Source organism: Tetrao urogallus (assembly GCF_951394365.1).
Source record: "Tetrao urogallus genome assembly, chromosome: 13".
In the NCBI taxonomy this organism is placed as follows: Eukaryota; Metazoa; Chordata; class Aves; order Galliformes; family Phasianidae; genus Tetrao; species Tetrao urogallus.
Genome location: NC_136826.1, coordinates 18,154,939 through 18,172,180, shown reverse-complemented (window position 1 = coordinate 18,172,180; position 17,242 = coordinate 18,154,939). Strand labels below are relative to the sequence as shown.

General features: G+C 57.1%; 1 protein-coding gene across 1 annotated transcript in view; it reads right to left on the bottom strand.

Moving 5' to 3' along the window:
• Nucleotides 1-3,597: 3,597 nt before the first annotated feature.
• EFNB1 (ephrin B1) overlaps nt 3,598-17,242 on the bottom strand; it is a gene marked incomplete at both ends in the record, with an annotated part of 48,935 nt that continues 35,290 nt past the window's right edge. The window contains 3 exons of the mRNA XM_079541982.1: nt 3,598-3,986; nt 4,718-4,846; nt 5,823-5,915. Of these exons, the coding sequence (XP_079398108.1) occupies nt 3,598-3,986; nt 4,718-4,846; nt 5,823-5,915 (611 nt within the window). The remainder of the gene's footprint in view (nt 3,987-4,717; nt 4,847-5,822; nt 5,916-17,242) is intronic.

Here is a 17,242-nt window from a genome sequence, read left to right as displayed (position 1 = left end):
CCACGGGAACGGCACACACGGCACCAAAATGGCACCAAAATGGCACCAAAATGGCACCAAAATAGCACCAAAATGGCACCAAAATCCCTGCTTTAGCACTCACCACGCACACAAACAGCACCTGGCTAATGCCACGCTGCACTGTCCCAGCCCTTTGGAGCCAGGCTGAGTGATAAGAGCACAACCTTGGGGCAGCAAAAAAGCACACGGGAGACAGCCAAAGTTTCCATAGGAAAAAAACCTTTTATTTAACAATATATCAGGTTCCATCACGGCTCCATGGCGCTCAGCTGCCACAGAGCGGGTTACCGATGGCGATGATATGCTAGGGAGGGCCGGGAGAAGGCGAGAGGGAGAGAAAGGAGGGACATGGCGAGAAGAAACAAAAGCCCACATCGTGGGGGTGGCACACGGGGCAGCGGCATCAGCCCCCATCCCTGCGTGCGCCTGCAGGGACCCCACGAGGGATGCTATGCAGGGGGCGCGTGGGCACAGCTCTGAAATGCAAGGGCGGCGCGGGGTGCTGCTGTGCAGGGGGCAGGGTTGGGGCTGCCTGCTGGTTTCCCTGTGTGGCTTTAAAGCTCGGGCTCCCGGGGCAGCCGGGACTCGGGGTTGCCCAGGGTCGTCACCTGCGATGGGGGCGATGCCACCCCGTCCCCTGGCTGCCCCCTGGCAGAGGGAAAAAGGGGCCCTGCAACAGCAGCAGCTCTGCAGGGCTGCAACAGCAGAGCAGGACCTCAGGATGCCGCACGGAGGTTTGGGGGTTTCTATCTGCTTTGATGGGTCTTTTTAAATTAAAAAGAGACGAATGGGACGCTCCTTTCGCTGATGTTGCACTGCCCAGCCCTCAGCCCGCGCTCAGCACCCTCCTGCAGTGGGGGCACGGGGAGCACCCTGCACAGCAGCACCCAGCACCCCCCCGAGGGGCACCGTGGGACCCCCGCAGGGGCTCTGGGGTGGATTGCAGTATGACAAATGTTTTTACACCCGTTCTCATGGTTAAATTTTCTTTTCTTTTTTTTTTTTTTCCTTTTTTTTTTTCCTTTTTTTTTTTTACTTCTCTTTTTTTGTTTGTTTGTTTGTTTGTTTTTTTCTAAGAAAAAGCAACCAGAAAATAATTCAGAGTTTATACAAAACATCTTTACATTATTTCTTCCAAAAAAGACTACTATTTACACGAACCAAACGAAACAAAAAGGAAACAACAACGGGGGGGAAAAAAAAAAAAAACAAAAAAAAAACCAGAAACAAAAACCGAAATACCAACAACCCAAAACCAAGCGCAGCGCTCACAGCGAGCAGCAGGAAGGGACGCCGTGTGCCAGGGCACAGCACTGAGGGCTCAGCCAGACCCGGAAGCTCCACTCCCCGCTCCTGCACACCTATGTACAAGGTCTGCCCATCTCCACCCACACCACGGAGCTGCAGAGGGGACGCGGCTGCTTGGTGATTGCCACGAGGACGCGGCCGTCGGGTTTTGGCGTGGGGCTCCTCACCCAGCCCTTCCCTCTATACATCGCCTCCCTCCCTGCTGCCACAGCCCCTGGGGACTTCCATACCGTTATTTTGGGGGGAATTTGACGGCTTTGCTTTAAATTATTATTGGTTTTTTTTTTTAAGACACAATTTACCGCGATGGAGAGCAGAGCCCACAGCCTGGGGCAGCGCCGGCGCAGCGCAGCATCTGCATAGACACCCGTAGGGGAAGGCAAAGGGCTGAGGGGGTCTGGAGGGCGTTCTGTGGGAGGGTGAGGAGAGAGGGATGCCCACAGAGAGGAGGGGAGCAGAGCTGGGGCCGCCCGCACTGCTCCATCCCGACCTCAAAACAACACAACCAAAGCAACACAAAGGAACGCTCCGCTCAGGACCGCACTCCTGCCCCAGCCCCTCCCCGATGGCACCGCGGGGCTGCCCCCTCCTGCCACCCCCGGCCCTCTCCTCATCAAGGCACTTTGGCAGAGCAGCTCTCTCGCTCTTTGGGCACTTTGCAGCCCGGCTTGGAGCTGCAGGCACGTGCCCGGAGCAGGGCGAGAAGCGGGGCCGGGGGCACACGGCAGGCAGCAGCCCCCCCTCGCCCCACACTCACTCCCTGAGCAAAAGCAGCTACTTCTGAAAGGAAAAAGGAACGCGAGGGCTGAGAAGGGCAGGGCACAGGGCTGTTATCGCCGGCCCCAGCGTGCATCCAGGGTGGCAGAGAGCTGGGAGCGTCCCACCAGGACAGCCCAAAGCTCAGCCCTTCCACTTCAGGGCATGAGATGGGCCAGGCAGCGGCACAGCGCGGTGTGATGGAGGGGCTGGGTGAGCAGCCAGAGGGGCTGGGCTTGGAGAAACTGCATCAGAGGCTGCGGGATGGCTGCACGTGGAGCACTGAGCGCTGCGGCACCTCAAGACCTCCCCTGCAAACACGAGCCAGGGCACGATGTGGCTGAGGTGACAAGGAGGGGGGTGAAGCTCCCCGAGGGCGAGCAGCCCTGCCTGGATGGATGAATGGAAAGATGGATGGAAGGATGGATGGATGGTGACCCAGACATCAGCTTGCTCCTGGCAATGTCCTGTATGATTGTTTTCCAGTTTTGCTTTCCAAGGAGAAGCGCTGCAGGGCTGCACCCCGGGCCAGCCACCTGCAGCCCCAGCTCTGGGACGGGAGCGGTGACAAGGGACGTGCTGCCAGCCCTGCCCTCCCTCCACCCCCAGCTGCTCCACATTTTGCTTCCAGCAGTCCCAGCCTGACGGGAACCTGCACGGGGCCTTCCTCTGCCCCGCACTGCCCGGAGCCCTGGGCAGGAGGATGCCCTGGGGATGCCCAGGATTGCTGCTGCTCCACGGGCAGAAGGAGTGCTCGCAGCCCCACGCGCTGAATGCTTGAGACATCATTTATGTGATTTTTTTTTTTTTTTTTTTCTTTCTTTCTTTTTATAAAGAGACTAAAACAAGAGTCAACAGCTACGAACACAAAAGTTTAAAACGGCAGCGGCGGATCTGCCTGCGCCAGCAGGACGGCGTGCTGGAAGGAGGCTGTGGCATGTGCCCAGGGCGGGGGGGTCCCGCCACGATTCACAAAAATAAAAATGTTACAAAAAAATTAAAATAATTATAATAATAATAATAGTAGTAGTAGTAAATCGGGTTTGCCAGCTTCCTCCCTGCACAGTTCTCTGCATCTCGGCACCTGGGCGAAGCATCCTCCTCCTCCCAGGGCTCCTCGCTGCTCCTCTCGGCGTCCGTCGCAGCTCCCAGGCCCCCCGCACGGGCACTTGGCGTGGAGGCGACGAGGGGAAATCCCAAAGTGCAGAAGGGGAGGTGGGAGTCCGCGGGTGCCGGAGGCGCGCAGGCGGGCGCGGGAAGGCAGAGCGCGCGCTGCAGCCACAGTCCGAGCAGGAGAGGAGGATGCTGGCGGCTCACCCTCAAAAGTCTTGGGATTACAAAAGCTGAGAACTACAAAACTAAATACAAAGAGGGAGAGGCAGCGCACGGGTGAGCACGGCGCTGCCAGGCGCCAGACCCCTGCGCTCCCGCGCCGTGCCGCGGCCGGGCACCACGCTGCCTCCCGCCGCCGGCCCCACCGGGCGCTCCTGCGTGGCGTGCCCAGGCTGCTCCTCACACCTTGTAGTAAATGTTGGCTGGGCTCTGAGGGGGCATCTCCTGCACGATGTAGACGGGGTGCCCGTAGTCCCCGCTCACCTTCTCGTAGTGCGGGCAGTAGTTGTTCTCTGTAGTCCGTAAGGGGATGATGATGTCGCTGGGCTCTGAGCCGGCGTTCCCGCTGCATTTGGGGCTGGCCAAGGTGCTGAGGGACAAGGCTGCGGCCCGCTGCTGCGTGTGCTTCCGGTGCCGCTTGCGGATCTTGATCAGGAGGACGACGAGGAAGATGATGATGAGGATGAAGATGACGCAGCCTGCGCCGATGGCGGCAAAAACGGCGACCTTGGAGCTCAAGAACCCGTCGCTGGGACCTTGGGTCTCCTGGCCGTTCTGGTTGACGGAGCCTGCGAGGAAGGGAGATGGGCGTCAGTGTAGCAGCTGGGCTCCCTGCCCTCCCACCCAGCCCCACATGGGACATCTCACAACCCCCCACCCCCCCACCAGACCCAGCGCACGGCTCAGCGCTGGGCCGTGACCGGGCTGCACCCTGGGAGCTCTGCACACAGTAAGGATCTCGGGGTCTGGTGCCCAGAGCCCTGCAATATCCGATGACTGACCCCCACCTCCTGCTGACCCTGGCCCCCGAGGGGCGGTCGCTTGGCTGGCTGCGCCGCGGGAGAAGAAAAGAGCAACTTTTCCCTACTTCATCTGATTTCACTTTTCTCTCAGCAGGGTCAGGAACTCAGGAAACCACCTTCAAAGGGCTTTCACACTGGCTCGGCTCAAAAACCCAAGGACCTCAACTCCTCCAAAACCTCTCAGATGTACGTGGAGGAACAGATGGGCAGCAGAGGGAGGAGGAGGAGGAGTGTGCTGAAACAGCACTTCTCTGCTGCACTGCTGCCAGCACAGCCCGGAGCCAGGAAAACAGCCTGAGAGCTCTGCTCAGCAGCACCTCACTGGGCCACCGGTGCAGAGCTGGGCCGCGAGATGCTGGGGATGCAGGGATGCAGCAGGTGCAGGGATGCAGTGCCCAGCATCCTGCAGCACGCACGCCAAACTCAGCACGGAGCCACCCTGCCACCCCGCAGGCCGCACAGCTCCAGCCTGCACAGCACATTCCTGCAGAAGTTACCTGGCTTGCCAGGCTCCTCCACCGTGGGGACTTTGTGGCGTGGGCTCTGTGTCACAATTTTCACGGTGTTGTCTGCCTCCTTGCTGGGCCGACTCGTCGTCAGCTGCTCCGGGATCACCGCGTTTGGATCTGAGGGGAGGAGAAGTGATGGATAAGAAATCTCAAGACAACCTTACCACAGCTGGCCACCCCAACACAGCCACTCTGCTGTGGCTTAAACACACAAGAGTGGCAAGCCCAACGGTAAGAGAACCGTGACACAAGGATGCAGCCAGGGAACATCTGTGCAGATGGGCTCCTCCTGGAAGAGGCATGGGGATGCAGAGTTTGGGAGAAGGTGCTTCCCATCCCTGTCCCACACCCGACATCTTTTCATGCTTTCCAACCCCCTGTGCGTGGGCTGCATCACGCTCCTTGCAGGGCAGCAGGAAGACCACGAAGGAAGGGAGGCTGCCAAGGCTGCAGCACTGCTTCTTTTGTTTGCTATAAATATTGGCCCCAACGTGAAAACAAAATAATGGGAAGCAGGCAGCAGGAGCTCTGCATCCACGGTGGGGCCAACACAGGCCTGCGGCATGGAACTGGAGGCACTCAGCAGCGCAGGAAGGGAGGCTCCGGGGCAGAGACCCTGAAGCCCATTGAATCAACTCTGAAAGTTGTCCATGCTCTCAACGGCAACTGGCCCGGCCTCATCGTCCCCAGAACGCAGAAACAACCTCATGCTGGGTCCGGGGCCCTGGTTCAGCTTCCCAGCCGAAAAGACAGGCTGCCATAACACACAGCTGGGGGAAGCTCCATCAGGAAGCAAAGCCATTTGAGGACAACTTGAAGGCCTACGATGGCGGCTGGGCAGAAAGGGAAATGGGAAGGGTTTTCAGCTCCTCTGTGGGTGTGGAGGGATGATGAGCACCCCAGGAATGGCAGCCTGCTGCAAGCTGCAACTTATTTGCATGGAAACAGAACCAATTCAACCTGACAGCCTTAGCAAGGAACAAAGCAGCTCCTCACCCCTCAGCTCCCCCAGCTTGCCTCGCTCAGACTAAACGCAGCCAAAGGAAGCCCTTCTCCTGCACCAGGCACTTGGTGCCCACAGACCAGCACTCACCCTGCCCCACTTTCATGACGATCTTCATGGAGCGTGTCTGGCAGACCCCTCCTTCCCGGTTCTCCAGGCCATCCAGTGTCCCATTAGAGGTGGCTGTAAGGGTGAAAGGCAGGGGTTACAGAGCTGTAAGGAACACAGAGTGCTGACAAGCTGGCTTGATTTAGCTCTCTCCTGTCTGTGCCTCGTCCCCTTGGGCCAGCTTAGAACAATGCCAAGGAGCAGAGAAAAAGACGCGTCCACCTCTCTGCACATCCCCTGCCCTACAGAACCATCTCAGGGTGGTTTCTGTAAAGCAGCATGAACGCTGCCCACATATTCACCCATCAGGAGCCACGCAGAGCACTCTCTGCAGCTCCAGGTTCCTCTGGTTGGAGCACAGTGCCCACCAGGTGCAGCACAAGAACATGAAGGGTTATTCCTCACTCGTGGCTGCCAGCGGCCAGCACTGGGCAGGCCTGGCCCAGAGATGCTTGCAGCGGCGAGGATGTGAGCCCTCCAGCTTCCCCCTGCCACCACATCCACACAAGTGAGCCATTCTCAGTGCCTGCACCCTCCTCCCCCTTTAATTCCTGGCTAATTTCCTTTGCTCCTCGGTGTATAATAGGAACACATGCATATGCACAGTTTAAATTATACATATATAATTACACACTGTGCCTCAGTAAAGAATGTAAACTCAGAGCCCCAATGGGCTCGAATGGCTTTAATTGCAGGGCAGAAGTCAGTTAAATTCACATTAACTTTTTTCTTTAGCCGGCACAGATTTTTTAAGCCTCCCTCCTGTGGGAACACAGCGAGCTGCATCCCCTGGTACCCACAGCAGGATGGGGCACGGGAGGGGAAACCACCAAAGCAGCCAGGTCAAGCATCCACCAGGCAGCCTTAGAATCACAGAGTCATTCAGGTTGGAAAAGACCTCTCGGGTCACCAAACTCCAACCCATCCCACCATGCCCACCGACCGTGTCCCTCCATGCTACATCTCCACTGTTCTGGAGCCACGGTGGGCCACTGTGCAGCACCAGGATGAGGAATGGGTAATGCTGTGCAGCAGGGCCAGGGCAGGTCTGAGAGCCATGGGAGCTCTGATGCTGTCTCCCTGTGGGGTTGGAGCCCTCAGGAACACAGCTGAGCTTGCAACGTGAGCTTGGACCATGCCAGAGCTGGGGCTGCAAGCCCTCTGTTTGGTCCAAAACCATCCTGCAATCCAACCTCAGCGAGCGTTTTGCTCATTAGAGCTTCTTGGGCAGCCAGCAGCCCATGGATGGAGCTGGATGCCCACAGGCCAGTTTGACAGGAGCACCAGCAGCATAAATGTCAATGCAAAGGTATGGGGAAAGCAGAGAAATGTCCCCAAGTGCTTGCATGAGCTCTTCCCAACTTGAGCAGAGTTCAGGCCCAAGCTCCAACAGCCCATAAAGACATCTGAGGGAGCACATTCCTGCAGGACAGACAGCAGCTCTGCACTCCAAGGCCAGAGGCACTGCTTTTGGGCTGAAATAAACCAAGATGTTCCATGAACCCTGCCCAGCATCACACTGCACCAAAAGGGGACACGGGCTGCTCCACGCACACCTGGGGCTGCTCCATCTCCAACAGACCCCAGTCCTGCATCTTGGAACGGGGCAACACCATCCCACAGCCAGGAGCCAGGCGGCACCTCCTGGGGACAAACTCATTTCCACCTGCTTCCAGCCCGAACTGCAGCCTGCCCACACGTCTCATTGCCTGGAGCATCGCAGCACCCAGCTCCACAGAGCTCCTGCACAGCCAGCAGGGCTGTGAAACAGCACTGCAACCACTTCCACAGACCACGAGGTCTTATTTAGGAGGTGATAACTGATGATAGCAAAATGACCAAAAGAAAGCATGGCTGCAGTGCTGGAGATCTTGCAAAGCCAGAGCACGTGGCGGCAGCGGGAGACGTCGATTTCTCCAAAATAACTCCACAGACATGGCTTTCAGACCAAAATATCAAATGTTCAAACGATATAAAAGAGTGCCAGATGGAGAATCACATGGATGGGCTGAAGAGGACACAGCTGAGCGTCCTTTCTCCCAAGCAGCATGTAAGACTTTGTTGAAGGAGCCTCTTCTTATCCCGATCATAATAATTACGAGTAGAAAAAGTAGCTTTGAAAGGGGAGCCACAAAAAAAAAAAAAAAAAAAAAGCAGCAGCTACTTGAGAGAACATGAAAGGGGCAGCAAAGAGGGCAAAACGCTCCCAAAAACCATGGCTGTCGTCTGCAGTGCAGCCTCTTGAATCAGGCCTGAAATGAGGACGTGCGCCCTCAGCTCCGGCTGGACCAAAATAGGCCACAGCCAAAGCACAGCCGGCAGCACGGGCAGCACAGCCACATCCCAGTGACACGGCAGCACAGCTTCTGACAGGCTGTATGTGAGCAGCGAAGGGAGACCCAGGGGCTGCTGCAGGGCTGTGGGCACAGGATGCAGTGCGCTGTGAGCAGCCCCCATGCAGGTTAGCAGGGCTGCTGGAGAAGCGCAAGCAAGGAAATAAGGATATTTCACGTGAAGAAGTCCTTTTGTCCAACGCACCTAAAATCCAGCTGGAACAAAGAGAGAAGGGCAGCTCACAGGTGCACCAGCAGGCGCTGTGCATGCCATGCTTTGCTTCTCACTGAGGATGTATCAGCAGCCATGGGAGTGGCTCAGGAGCAGCGTGCAGCCTGGGGAGCACCTTCCTGGCAATGATAGGAAAGCTCACAGCTGATGTCCAGGTATTGCTGGTAAGAGCTGCTAAGACAGGTTTGGAGCTGTGGCAGCAATGTGCAGCACAGATTTTAAATGGCATCACCAAACACAAAGCAACGCATGGGAGAGAAAGGATAAATATATATATATACTGCACAGCGGGTTCAGTGAGGAGATTATCGCTTGGGTGGCATGCTGGAGACAGCCAGTAACAGCAATCACAGAAGCGAGGCAGAGCCACACGCCAGCCACCAGGCAGGGTCAGACCCACTGCCCCCCTGTGCACCACATCCCTGCATCCCGCGGCACTACGAGGCTGCTGTAGGATGGAAGCAGCCCTAAGGCCTCAGGTGACTCTCAGGGCAGACCCCCAAAGCTGGGGAGATGCAGGGATGGGAAGAGGCAGATCTCACAGCCCAGCAGTGCAGGCAGAGACAGGGCCGGGTACAGCAGTGCCCAGTGCCACCTTCCCACGTCCCTGTGGATCCGAGGGGATTCACAGCTCCTGTAGGACCAGGAGAACAAAAGCAGCCTCCAGACAAATCACTTCTACTCGGGCTTAAAGACAGCACAGCTCCCAGCCCGGAGAGCTATTAGATGCCTTTGCCTTAATGAAGCATTAAGCCTCAGGCTGCTGAGCGATGAGGATTTAACATTGATACTATTAACCATGTAATTGCTTGTCAATTTAGAAGAGATGCTCAGCCTGCGTGGAGCACAGGCAGGATCTCAGAGGGCTGACACTGTTCACCCCGTTCCTCGGGCACAGGACCCACCCAGCACCAGCCCATGGCACACCTCAATGGATGGGCAGGACCTGCCATGGGGATGGGAGGGACCTCCAGCAGCACTCCCACTTCCATCCCACTGCACTCCCAGTGCATCCTCTCCGCCTTCCTACCACTCCACTTAGAGCTGCACCATCGCTTTGTTTCCTCCACTAAAAATATTTCAGACAAGAGCTCGGTTTTGGCAAGTTGGAACCTCTGGAAGTAATACCTGGCAGCAGATAAAGGCAAGGGTCTCTTAAACGGTCAGCCTTGGACAGAGCGAGACGTTTGGTTTCTCTTCTGGATTCCCTCTAGCAGGACTCCGTTATGATTTGGGCCCCAAAGCACAATTAATGTGCTGAGACTGTAGCGAATCCAAGTCTCTTTCCTTTTATTATTCTTAATTACTCTTCCATCTGTGTACAACAGCCCCGCTCCAGACCCAGCCAAGTACCGCATGGATACGGCGCGGCCGCTGGCCTGCAGCCCTCCCTCACCCCCAGAAGTGTCAAAGATTCAGGTTTCCACACTCTATCTCACAGCCTGCAGCGGTGCTCACGGCGGATTTCCCTTCCTTTCGCTGAGCCCCAAGCCCTGCACTCGGATTGCACAAACCTCTCGCACCCCTGGGTGCAGATCCGCAAACGCACTCCAGGAAGCTTCGCAACAAAAACAGCCCGTGCCACCCTCCCTGCCCTTTTGTCTTTCCGGTTGTTTTCTGCACCCTCACACTGCAGGCACTGCATTGGTCCGTGTGCTGCAGTGCTGCTCAGCCCCACTCTGGAGCATCTTGCTCCCTCATCCCCACTGGGGCAGGAGAGCACAGGGACATTGCAGGAGCGCAGGGACACTGCCAGCTCCCCCCCAGCAGGGACACCATGTGCTCGGTCACATGTGCCGCCTTGCAAGGCACGAGGCACCAGCACACATTCCTGTTATGACCCCCATTACTTTACCCCTCCCCACTGATGCTGGGGGGAGTTGAGCCCCGCATGCAGCCCCCCGCACCCTCCCCACACACCGGGGACGGAGCTGTCGGGCTGCCAGCAGGGCTGGGAGCCGCCTCCGATCCCAACAGCAGCTGCGCCGGGAAGGGGCCCCGCAGCCCCAGCAATGCGCACGCATCCAGGCCGGCCCTGGGCTGCTGCAGGAGGCACAGGGCTTGGGTTTCACACGGCCGGCCAGCAGCCGGTGAGCCCAGCTCCGCTCACAGCAGAGCTCATGCTGACGGCAGTGCTGGGGTTTGCTCCCACCCTGCACCCCAGAGCTCGAGGACCTGCTGCAGCCCCCAGCACCGTCCTGCTCATGGAACGCAGCTTACAGTTAACACTCCCTGTTCATTCCCTGCCTCCTCCTCTTTGCTTCTCCGGGTCCCACAAATAGTGCTGAAAAACGTGGATGTTTGCCACAGGATGCACCATCCCAGGAGCGCAAAGCTGGGACTGTAAGAGCAGCAGGGTGCAAACCCTTCTCACTTCCCAGCACTGTTTGCTGCCCCCACTGCCACAACCCACACACATCACGGCTCCTCCAGCACCAACCCCAACAACAGCTTTGAACCACCAGCAAAGACAGCTTTTGTGGCTTTGCTCTCAAGGCACAGGCACAGCCCCGTGCAAAGCAGTGCGCTGCCAACACAGCTCCACTGGCACAGCCGTGCTGCAGGGACCTGGCTGGTGGCACGTGGTGGTGACACACAGCTCCAGCTGTCCCCCGGGAGGGAGAGGATGGCACGAAGCACCACTGACAGCAGCGGTGCACGCAGGAGGATGTGCAGAGTGCTGCCACCCACCAGCAGCAAGCGGGCAGCCCTGGGTGTACCTGGCTGCATAAATACAGGCTGGATAAATAAATAAACAAATGCACGTTGGAAATTAAATATACATACATAAATATATAGTATAAATACATAAATAAACAAACTGTAAGTAAACAAAACATTGAACAAAGCAGACATCCTCCCTGCAGCAGGAGCACTGGGGGCTCGTGGTGCCCCAGCCCTGTGCAAGCGCAGCAGCCGGAGCCGCCGTGCAGACAGACCCTGTGCTGCACCCATTGCTGGATGCCTGCAGAATTCACACCTTCCAGACTGCATTTTCTTTGCTCCAGCACTGCTAGCACACTGCTGGTGAACAGCACCAGACGCGCCTTGGAAAACAGTAAGTGGTTGCACTGGGTCTGTCTGGGGCGAGGGAAGCTTTCTGCTGGCCAGGGCCAAGTCAACACCAGGACCAATAAAACACTTTGTTAACCCCATCCCTTGCAGAAAGGCGGCTGTACCACAGCGCACAGCTCCAGCAGGGGTAGGTGAGAATGCATGCCAACAGGCAGAACGGAACATGGGAACAGCATCAGCCTGCAGAGCAGACACACGCTGCTGGGCTCTCACTTTCCCTCACCCTTCCACATGCAACCCACAAACCAGGAGATGTGGCACAAGGAATCATACAACAAAAGATTTGCTTTTCAGCATCCTGGCCGCATGAACACCTGCCCACCTCCCAGGAGCTCTGCTGCTGCCCCTGGGCAAGAACCGAGATGCCACACAGAGGAAGATGCTTGAACACAAGTGATGACATCGAGAAAGTAATTTCCTAGAAAAGCAGCTTTTTGATGGAAAAATTATAATCAGCTCTAATTAGCACTGTAATTAAGAGTCACAGCCACGCGGCAGGTAACCTTGTCAGGGCCAGAAAGTACTGCTCAGTGCAGCAGCACCGCTCGGCTGCACGCTCTCCTGCATCCAACACACTGAGAGTCCACGTGGGATCAGGCCACAGAATGAAGCCTTTGTCCTACGTCTATCCACCCCCTTCCAAAAAAAGGCAGCGTCAGGAGGAGAGAGACTATTGCAGAGGCTCAGGGGCAGCTCTGAGCAGCGAGCTGCACGTCACAGGAAAAAAAGTGCCATGTAATTCTCCACCTGATGCTCTGCCAGAGTCATTTGTGGGCCCCGCTGGGACCCGGGCAGGAGGAAAGCACTTATTGAGTTTTAACAGGGTGTAAATCTCCTTGGTTAGGTAGCAAAACATCTGTGACTCCGACCAAGCAATCTGTCGCGGGGCCCCGAAGGACAGACGGACGGAGATGCACGGCGGCAGCGGGCTCAGCAGGGCTGCGTCAGCACTGCCTGGATGCAGAGCTGGAGGTGGCTCAGAGCAAAGCCAAAGTTACCAGGAGCAGAGAGGCTGATTTACGTGTGTTGGAGGCAGGATCTGCTGGGCTTGCCTGCGGCTGGGAGACGCAGAAGGTGGGAAGCAGCAGGGATGGAGAGGGTTTGGGGCGCGCTGCGGGACAGCCAAGAGGAAAGCACGCTGTGCATGCACACCAGGAATCTGCTGGCAGCAGAGAGGGTTACACGGGTACAAACAGCCCCGCAGCTGGGAGGGGACGCAGGTCCAACCCCCCTCCTGCTCCCAGCCCCGCTCCGGGACGTGGGGCTGCTGCTTCTCTGAGCCGTGGGAGATGGGTGCTTCCAGAAGGTGCCCAGCACAAGGCTGTTCCCCAGCACACACCTGCTCGGTGGTCACAGCACTATGGAGGATGGGCCCCACAGCCCTGTGCAACGCGGCAAGCCGGGATCAAAGCACGGCGTCATCACACAGCAGCAAAACCATCACTCCTAGGGCAAGGCGACTTCAAACAGCAACACAAGCTCGTCCTCCCCAGCAAGGCAAGCTCCAGGAGGTGAGCATGCAGCCGGGCAGCCCTCCGCCAGCACAGACAGGCCGGCCGAGAGGATTTCAAAACACAGACCATTAGAAATTAAAAGAAGATGGAAAGGAGCTACGGATCGCAATTCATTCATGCCAGAGCCCAGCTCGCTTGCAGGGCTGCACGTCCCATGGAGCAGGTGGTGCAGCGCTTCCCAGAGCCCACAGCACAGGCTCGGCTTACAGAAGCACAGCAGAAGTGACACACGACACATTCCACGTGAGGACAGGTCAGAGCTAAGGGACGCTGGCAAGCCCACAGCAATGCAAAAAGCGCAGACAGCTCCTGCGGGAGCTGAGCTCCCCAAGGACAAGAAAGCATTGCTGGGAGGTCCCGTGTGCAGCCAGGAGTTGGATTTGATGGTCCTCACGGTCCCTTCCATCTCTGAGTACTCTGTGATTCCATGAAAGCACCGTGGGTGCGCAGGTAGCAAAAGGAAAAGCAGCACGAGGGGCTCGGGGAGCAGCAGGGATTTAAAACAAAGCGTGGCGCATCGGCTGCCTGCGCTTATCTGCCGCGCACCGCCAGGCCTGCCCACATGCTGGGAGCTTGTTACAAACCATCCTCAAGCTGAAGGCTCCTGCAGCCTTTCAAGTGCCTTGGTAAAAACTCACTCCCAAAGCAGCCATGCTTCGGTTTTCCCCGTGCTATGTAGGAATCGCTGCTGAGGACAGGGTCCCTCCTGGCAATGTTGAGCTTCACGCCAAGGACCCCCCCATGCTGCTGGCAGGGAGCTGGGCTCTCCAACGGGGCACAGCGGGCAGCAGCAGATCAAAGTGCTGGGCACTGCCCTCCCGGCCGGGCGCGGGGATGCAGGCCCTTTCTGATGGGGCTTTTCATCCCTATTAGCGCCGTGAAAGGCTGAGCCATGAGATCAGCTGCCAGGGGCTGCGCGGGGACAGCGCTGAGCCGAAAAGGTCAGGAGGGAGGAGGAGAAGAGAAAAGAGGCAGAGGCTTAAGGGACAGGGCTCAACAAAATCGCATTTACCGTGGTCACGGTCTTCAGACAAGCCTCCGAGACAAGGAACCGCGTGTTGTCTAAGGGCCATTATTTGGGTTTGACATGTCCAGAGCAGGGGCTTTGAAGTTCTGAGTCAGGCACGGCGAGAGCCTGCTCGTCCCCCACACCACTGCCACCTCCCGCAGGGACCCCAAAAGCGGGGCATCCCCCATTACCCCATCGCCCACAGACCTCCAGGACCCCTACGCCTAACCTCAGCTCCAGGACCTCCAGATTCAAGTTGGACCAGCTCCGGGACCCCCAAACTGGGGGCCAGCTCCGGGCCCCCTAGACCCACCAGCCAGGGAGGAGGAGCCCATGCGCACAGCTCAGTTCCCACAGCGCGTCCCTGCAGCCATGTCGCAAGGGCAAGGAGGTTGCGCAGCTGCAGCCCATTTGGGTGAAGCATGAGGAAGTTGGTTAATTGGGGTTTTATCAGCTGAAGTTCACAGCTCTCATCACAGCATCAAACGGCACTTTTGCTTTCAACTTGATTTCACCCATCGAGTTGTGGGACAGGAGATGAGGAGCATATGAAAGCAGCCGCATTCAAATGGGACCAGCAGGAACGCAGCAGAGCGCGTGGCTGGCGGGCACCCAGCACGGCCCCCCAGCAGCACTGCAGCTGTGCACACAGGGGACAAGGAAGTACAGCAGTGTGTCCCAAAAAAGTTAAAAAAAAAATAAAAAAAATAGGAAAAGGAGGATTCTGGCATTTGGCAGCACACAGGTGACCCTCGTCTCCACATTAAAATTCAATCTAGAATAGAAATAGAAAAGTGCTGAGGAAGAAAGGCCCAGGGATGAGACCCACATCGCAGAGGCAGCAATGGCTGACAACAATAGCTCTTGCCAGGTTGGGTCTAATTGCATCTAAAAACAGAAATGCAAGACAAGGGGTTTAAGGGAACAGCCGGTGTAATGTATCTGGTTTTGCTGAATTCTGCTGCCAAAAAATGTTAGATTGGATTACAAACATTATTACATCAAAAATGGATTGAAGGGCTTAAAGACCAACAATCAACAGCAAACGCGTTTGGTTTGTGAAGCACACATCTTCTGCGGCCTCCCTTTACTTCAGCACTTCCAGCTAATGACCCTGCAGAGGACGGGCATCCAGCAGCTGCCTTCCCACTGCTCGCCCTGGGGGGGGACAGGTCAGGCGTGAGTCTGCCCAGGGTGCTCACAGGGGGACACGAAGGAGGGGCACCCAAAAACCAGAGAGATGCTTCTGGGCAGGGGATGAGGACACGCACAGAAGCGGAACAAATCACAGGAAACTGGAGCAGAAAAGGCTGAAACGAGGTACGGCCAGGTCTGAGACCCTGCAACAGACATCTCCGGGACCCACCAACACCTCTGCAACAGCACAACTCTGCAGTTCTCGCCTCCTATAGCGTTTTGCTCCTGTAAGCCCACAGAGCATCTGCTGGTTTGTTTGTAAGCACTGGGAGCCATCCTTCCCTCCCAGTACAGCTATGTACAAGTGACCGCTTCCTCACCTGCATGACCTCAATCTCCCCCTACACACAATGCAGCCTCACTGCTGACCCTGGGAAAGGCAGCAGCACCCACATCCATACATGGGTCTGAAGGGAAAACCCACCCCAACCCCTCCACTGACTGCCCAGCAGCCTGCCCAGGCTGGGCTTTGTGCTTGGGAGAGGAAGCCCCAGTGGAAAGGAAGCGAAAATCTGCTTTTGCTGGACTCACCTCCCCATAAAGCAAAGCAGGGATTGCACCGCAGAGCACCTCTCCCCTTCCCATCACCAGGTGCCAACCAGACCCCAAAAGCAGGGCACCAAAAACACAAGAACCCAGGGGCTGCCCCGAGCCCACATCTGCCAAGGAGCAATAATGGAAGCAAAGCACCAAATACGCAAACACTGCCCCATCCTGCAGCCCTGCCGAGCCTTTGTGCACGGCCCCGCCGCACAGCCAGGAGCTCCTGCATCTTTTTCTTTATGAAAAGGCTTAGGGAGAGGAATCACCTTCCCCTGTCCAGCCACGGGAGAAAAGATGCTTTTAATGAAAGCCTCTGGCTGGCATTGAGGGGCTCGGCGCGAGGACTCAGAGAGGATGGGGAGAGGTTACGTTTGCTTTCAAAAGCCTTTTTCATCGCTAAAGCAGCCTAAGCCGAGGGCTGAGTGTCCGTCGGTGATAAAAGTGGCCCTAAACGAGGCTTGGCATATCCAACGTGACGTGGGGGAAAGGGGGGGCGGCCCTGAATGGCGGGGATGGGATGGCAGGCGCTCGCAGCGGGGCTGGGACGGCACAGTCCTGCAGCCGCCCGTGTGCCGCATCCCCGGCTTAGGGAGGGCAGGAGAAAAGGAAGAAAAATCCTTTTGTGTGTCCGGGCAGGCTGGGGGAAAGGAGAATACAAAAAAAAAAAAGAAAGACAACACGTGGGTGGTCTGCTGGGGAGACTTTTGACTTTGTTTTTTCGGCTATTTTGTTTCTTGGCAGAAGGAGTTCCTGGGGCTGCTGGGCAGAGGCTACGGGCAGATCACAGGAGCATCCCCAGCCCACCCAGGGGCCAAAGAGCAGCGCACAGCGGCCGCCCGGCCCCCGCACAGCCAGGGCTCGCATCAAAGCACGGAGCAGTCAAGAGAAATTAAAGTCAGAAATGGTCGGAGCCGCGCGGGCAGGGGGCACTGGGGGGGGCACCGCAGCACCAGCCCCGCTCCTGGGCGGGCAGTGGGAGTGTGACAGCCTCCAGATTCCCCCAGCGCTCGGATGGAAACCAGATTTCAGCGCAAACACAGCGAAAACCGCCGCATGTGGGACAAGGTTCGGTGTTCTGGTAGTGGATTAAAGATGCAGCTGCAGTCTTCTAACTCTACAATGAGAGAGGAAAACCACGGCGAGAAATAATAATTAAAAAAAAGAGAGACTGCTTTCACACCAGCAGCCAGACAACACAAACACAAGCAGCTGAGGAGGTGGCACGGTGGGGACAGGTGTGCTGGCAGCCCAGGTGCACAGGGTTTGCAACCCATGCACTTATTCTCCCTGAGGCTTCTATAGGCTCTGAGTTTGTTCTGGTGAGTGCGTATGTCCTGGAAAGGTATTTCCAGCTGCAGAGGGTGGTGGGCTCGCTGCTGCTGCAAGAGAGCTGCCAGGGGTGCAGCTCGAGGTGCAATGCAGGACTCAGAGCAGCCCCACACGCAGAGCAGAAGCTGCCCAAGCACTTCCTGGTGTTTGCCCCAAACAAAAGGAAAACC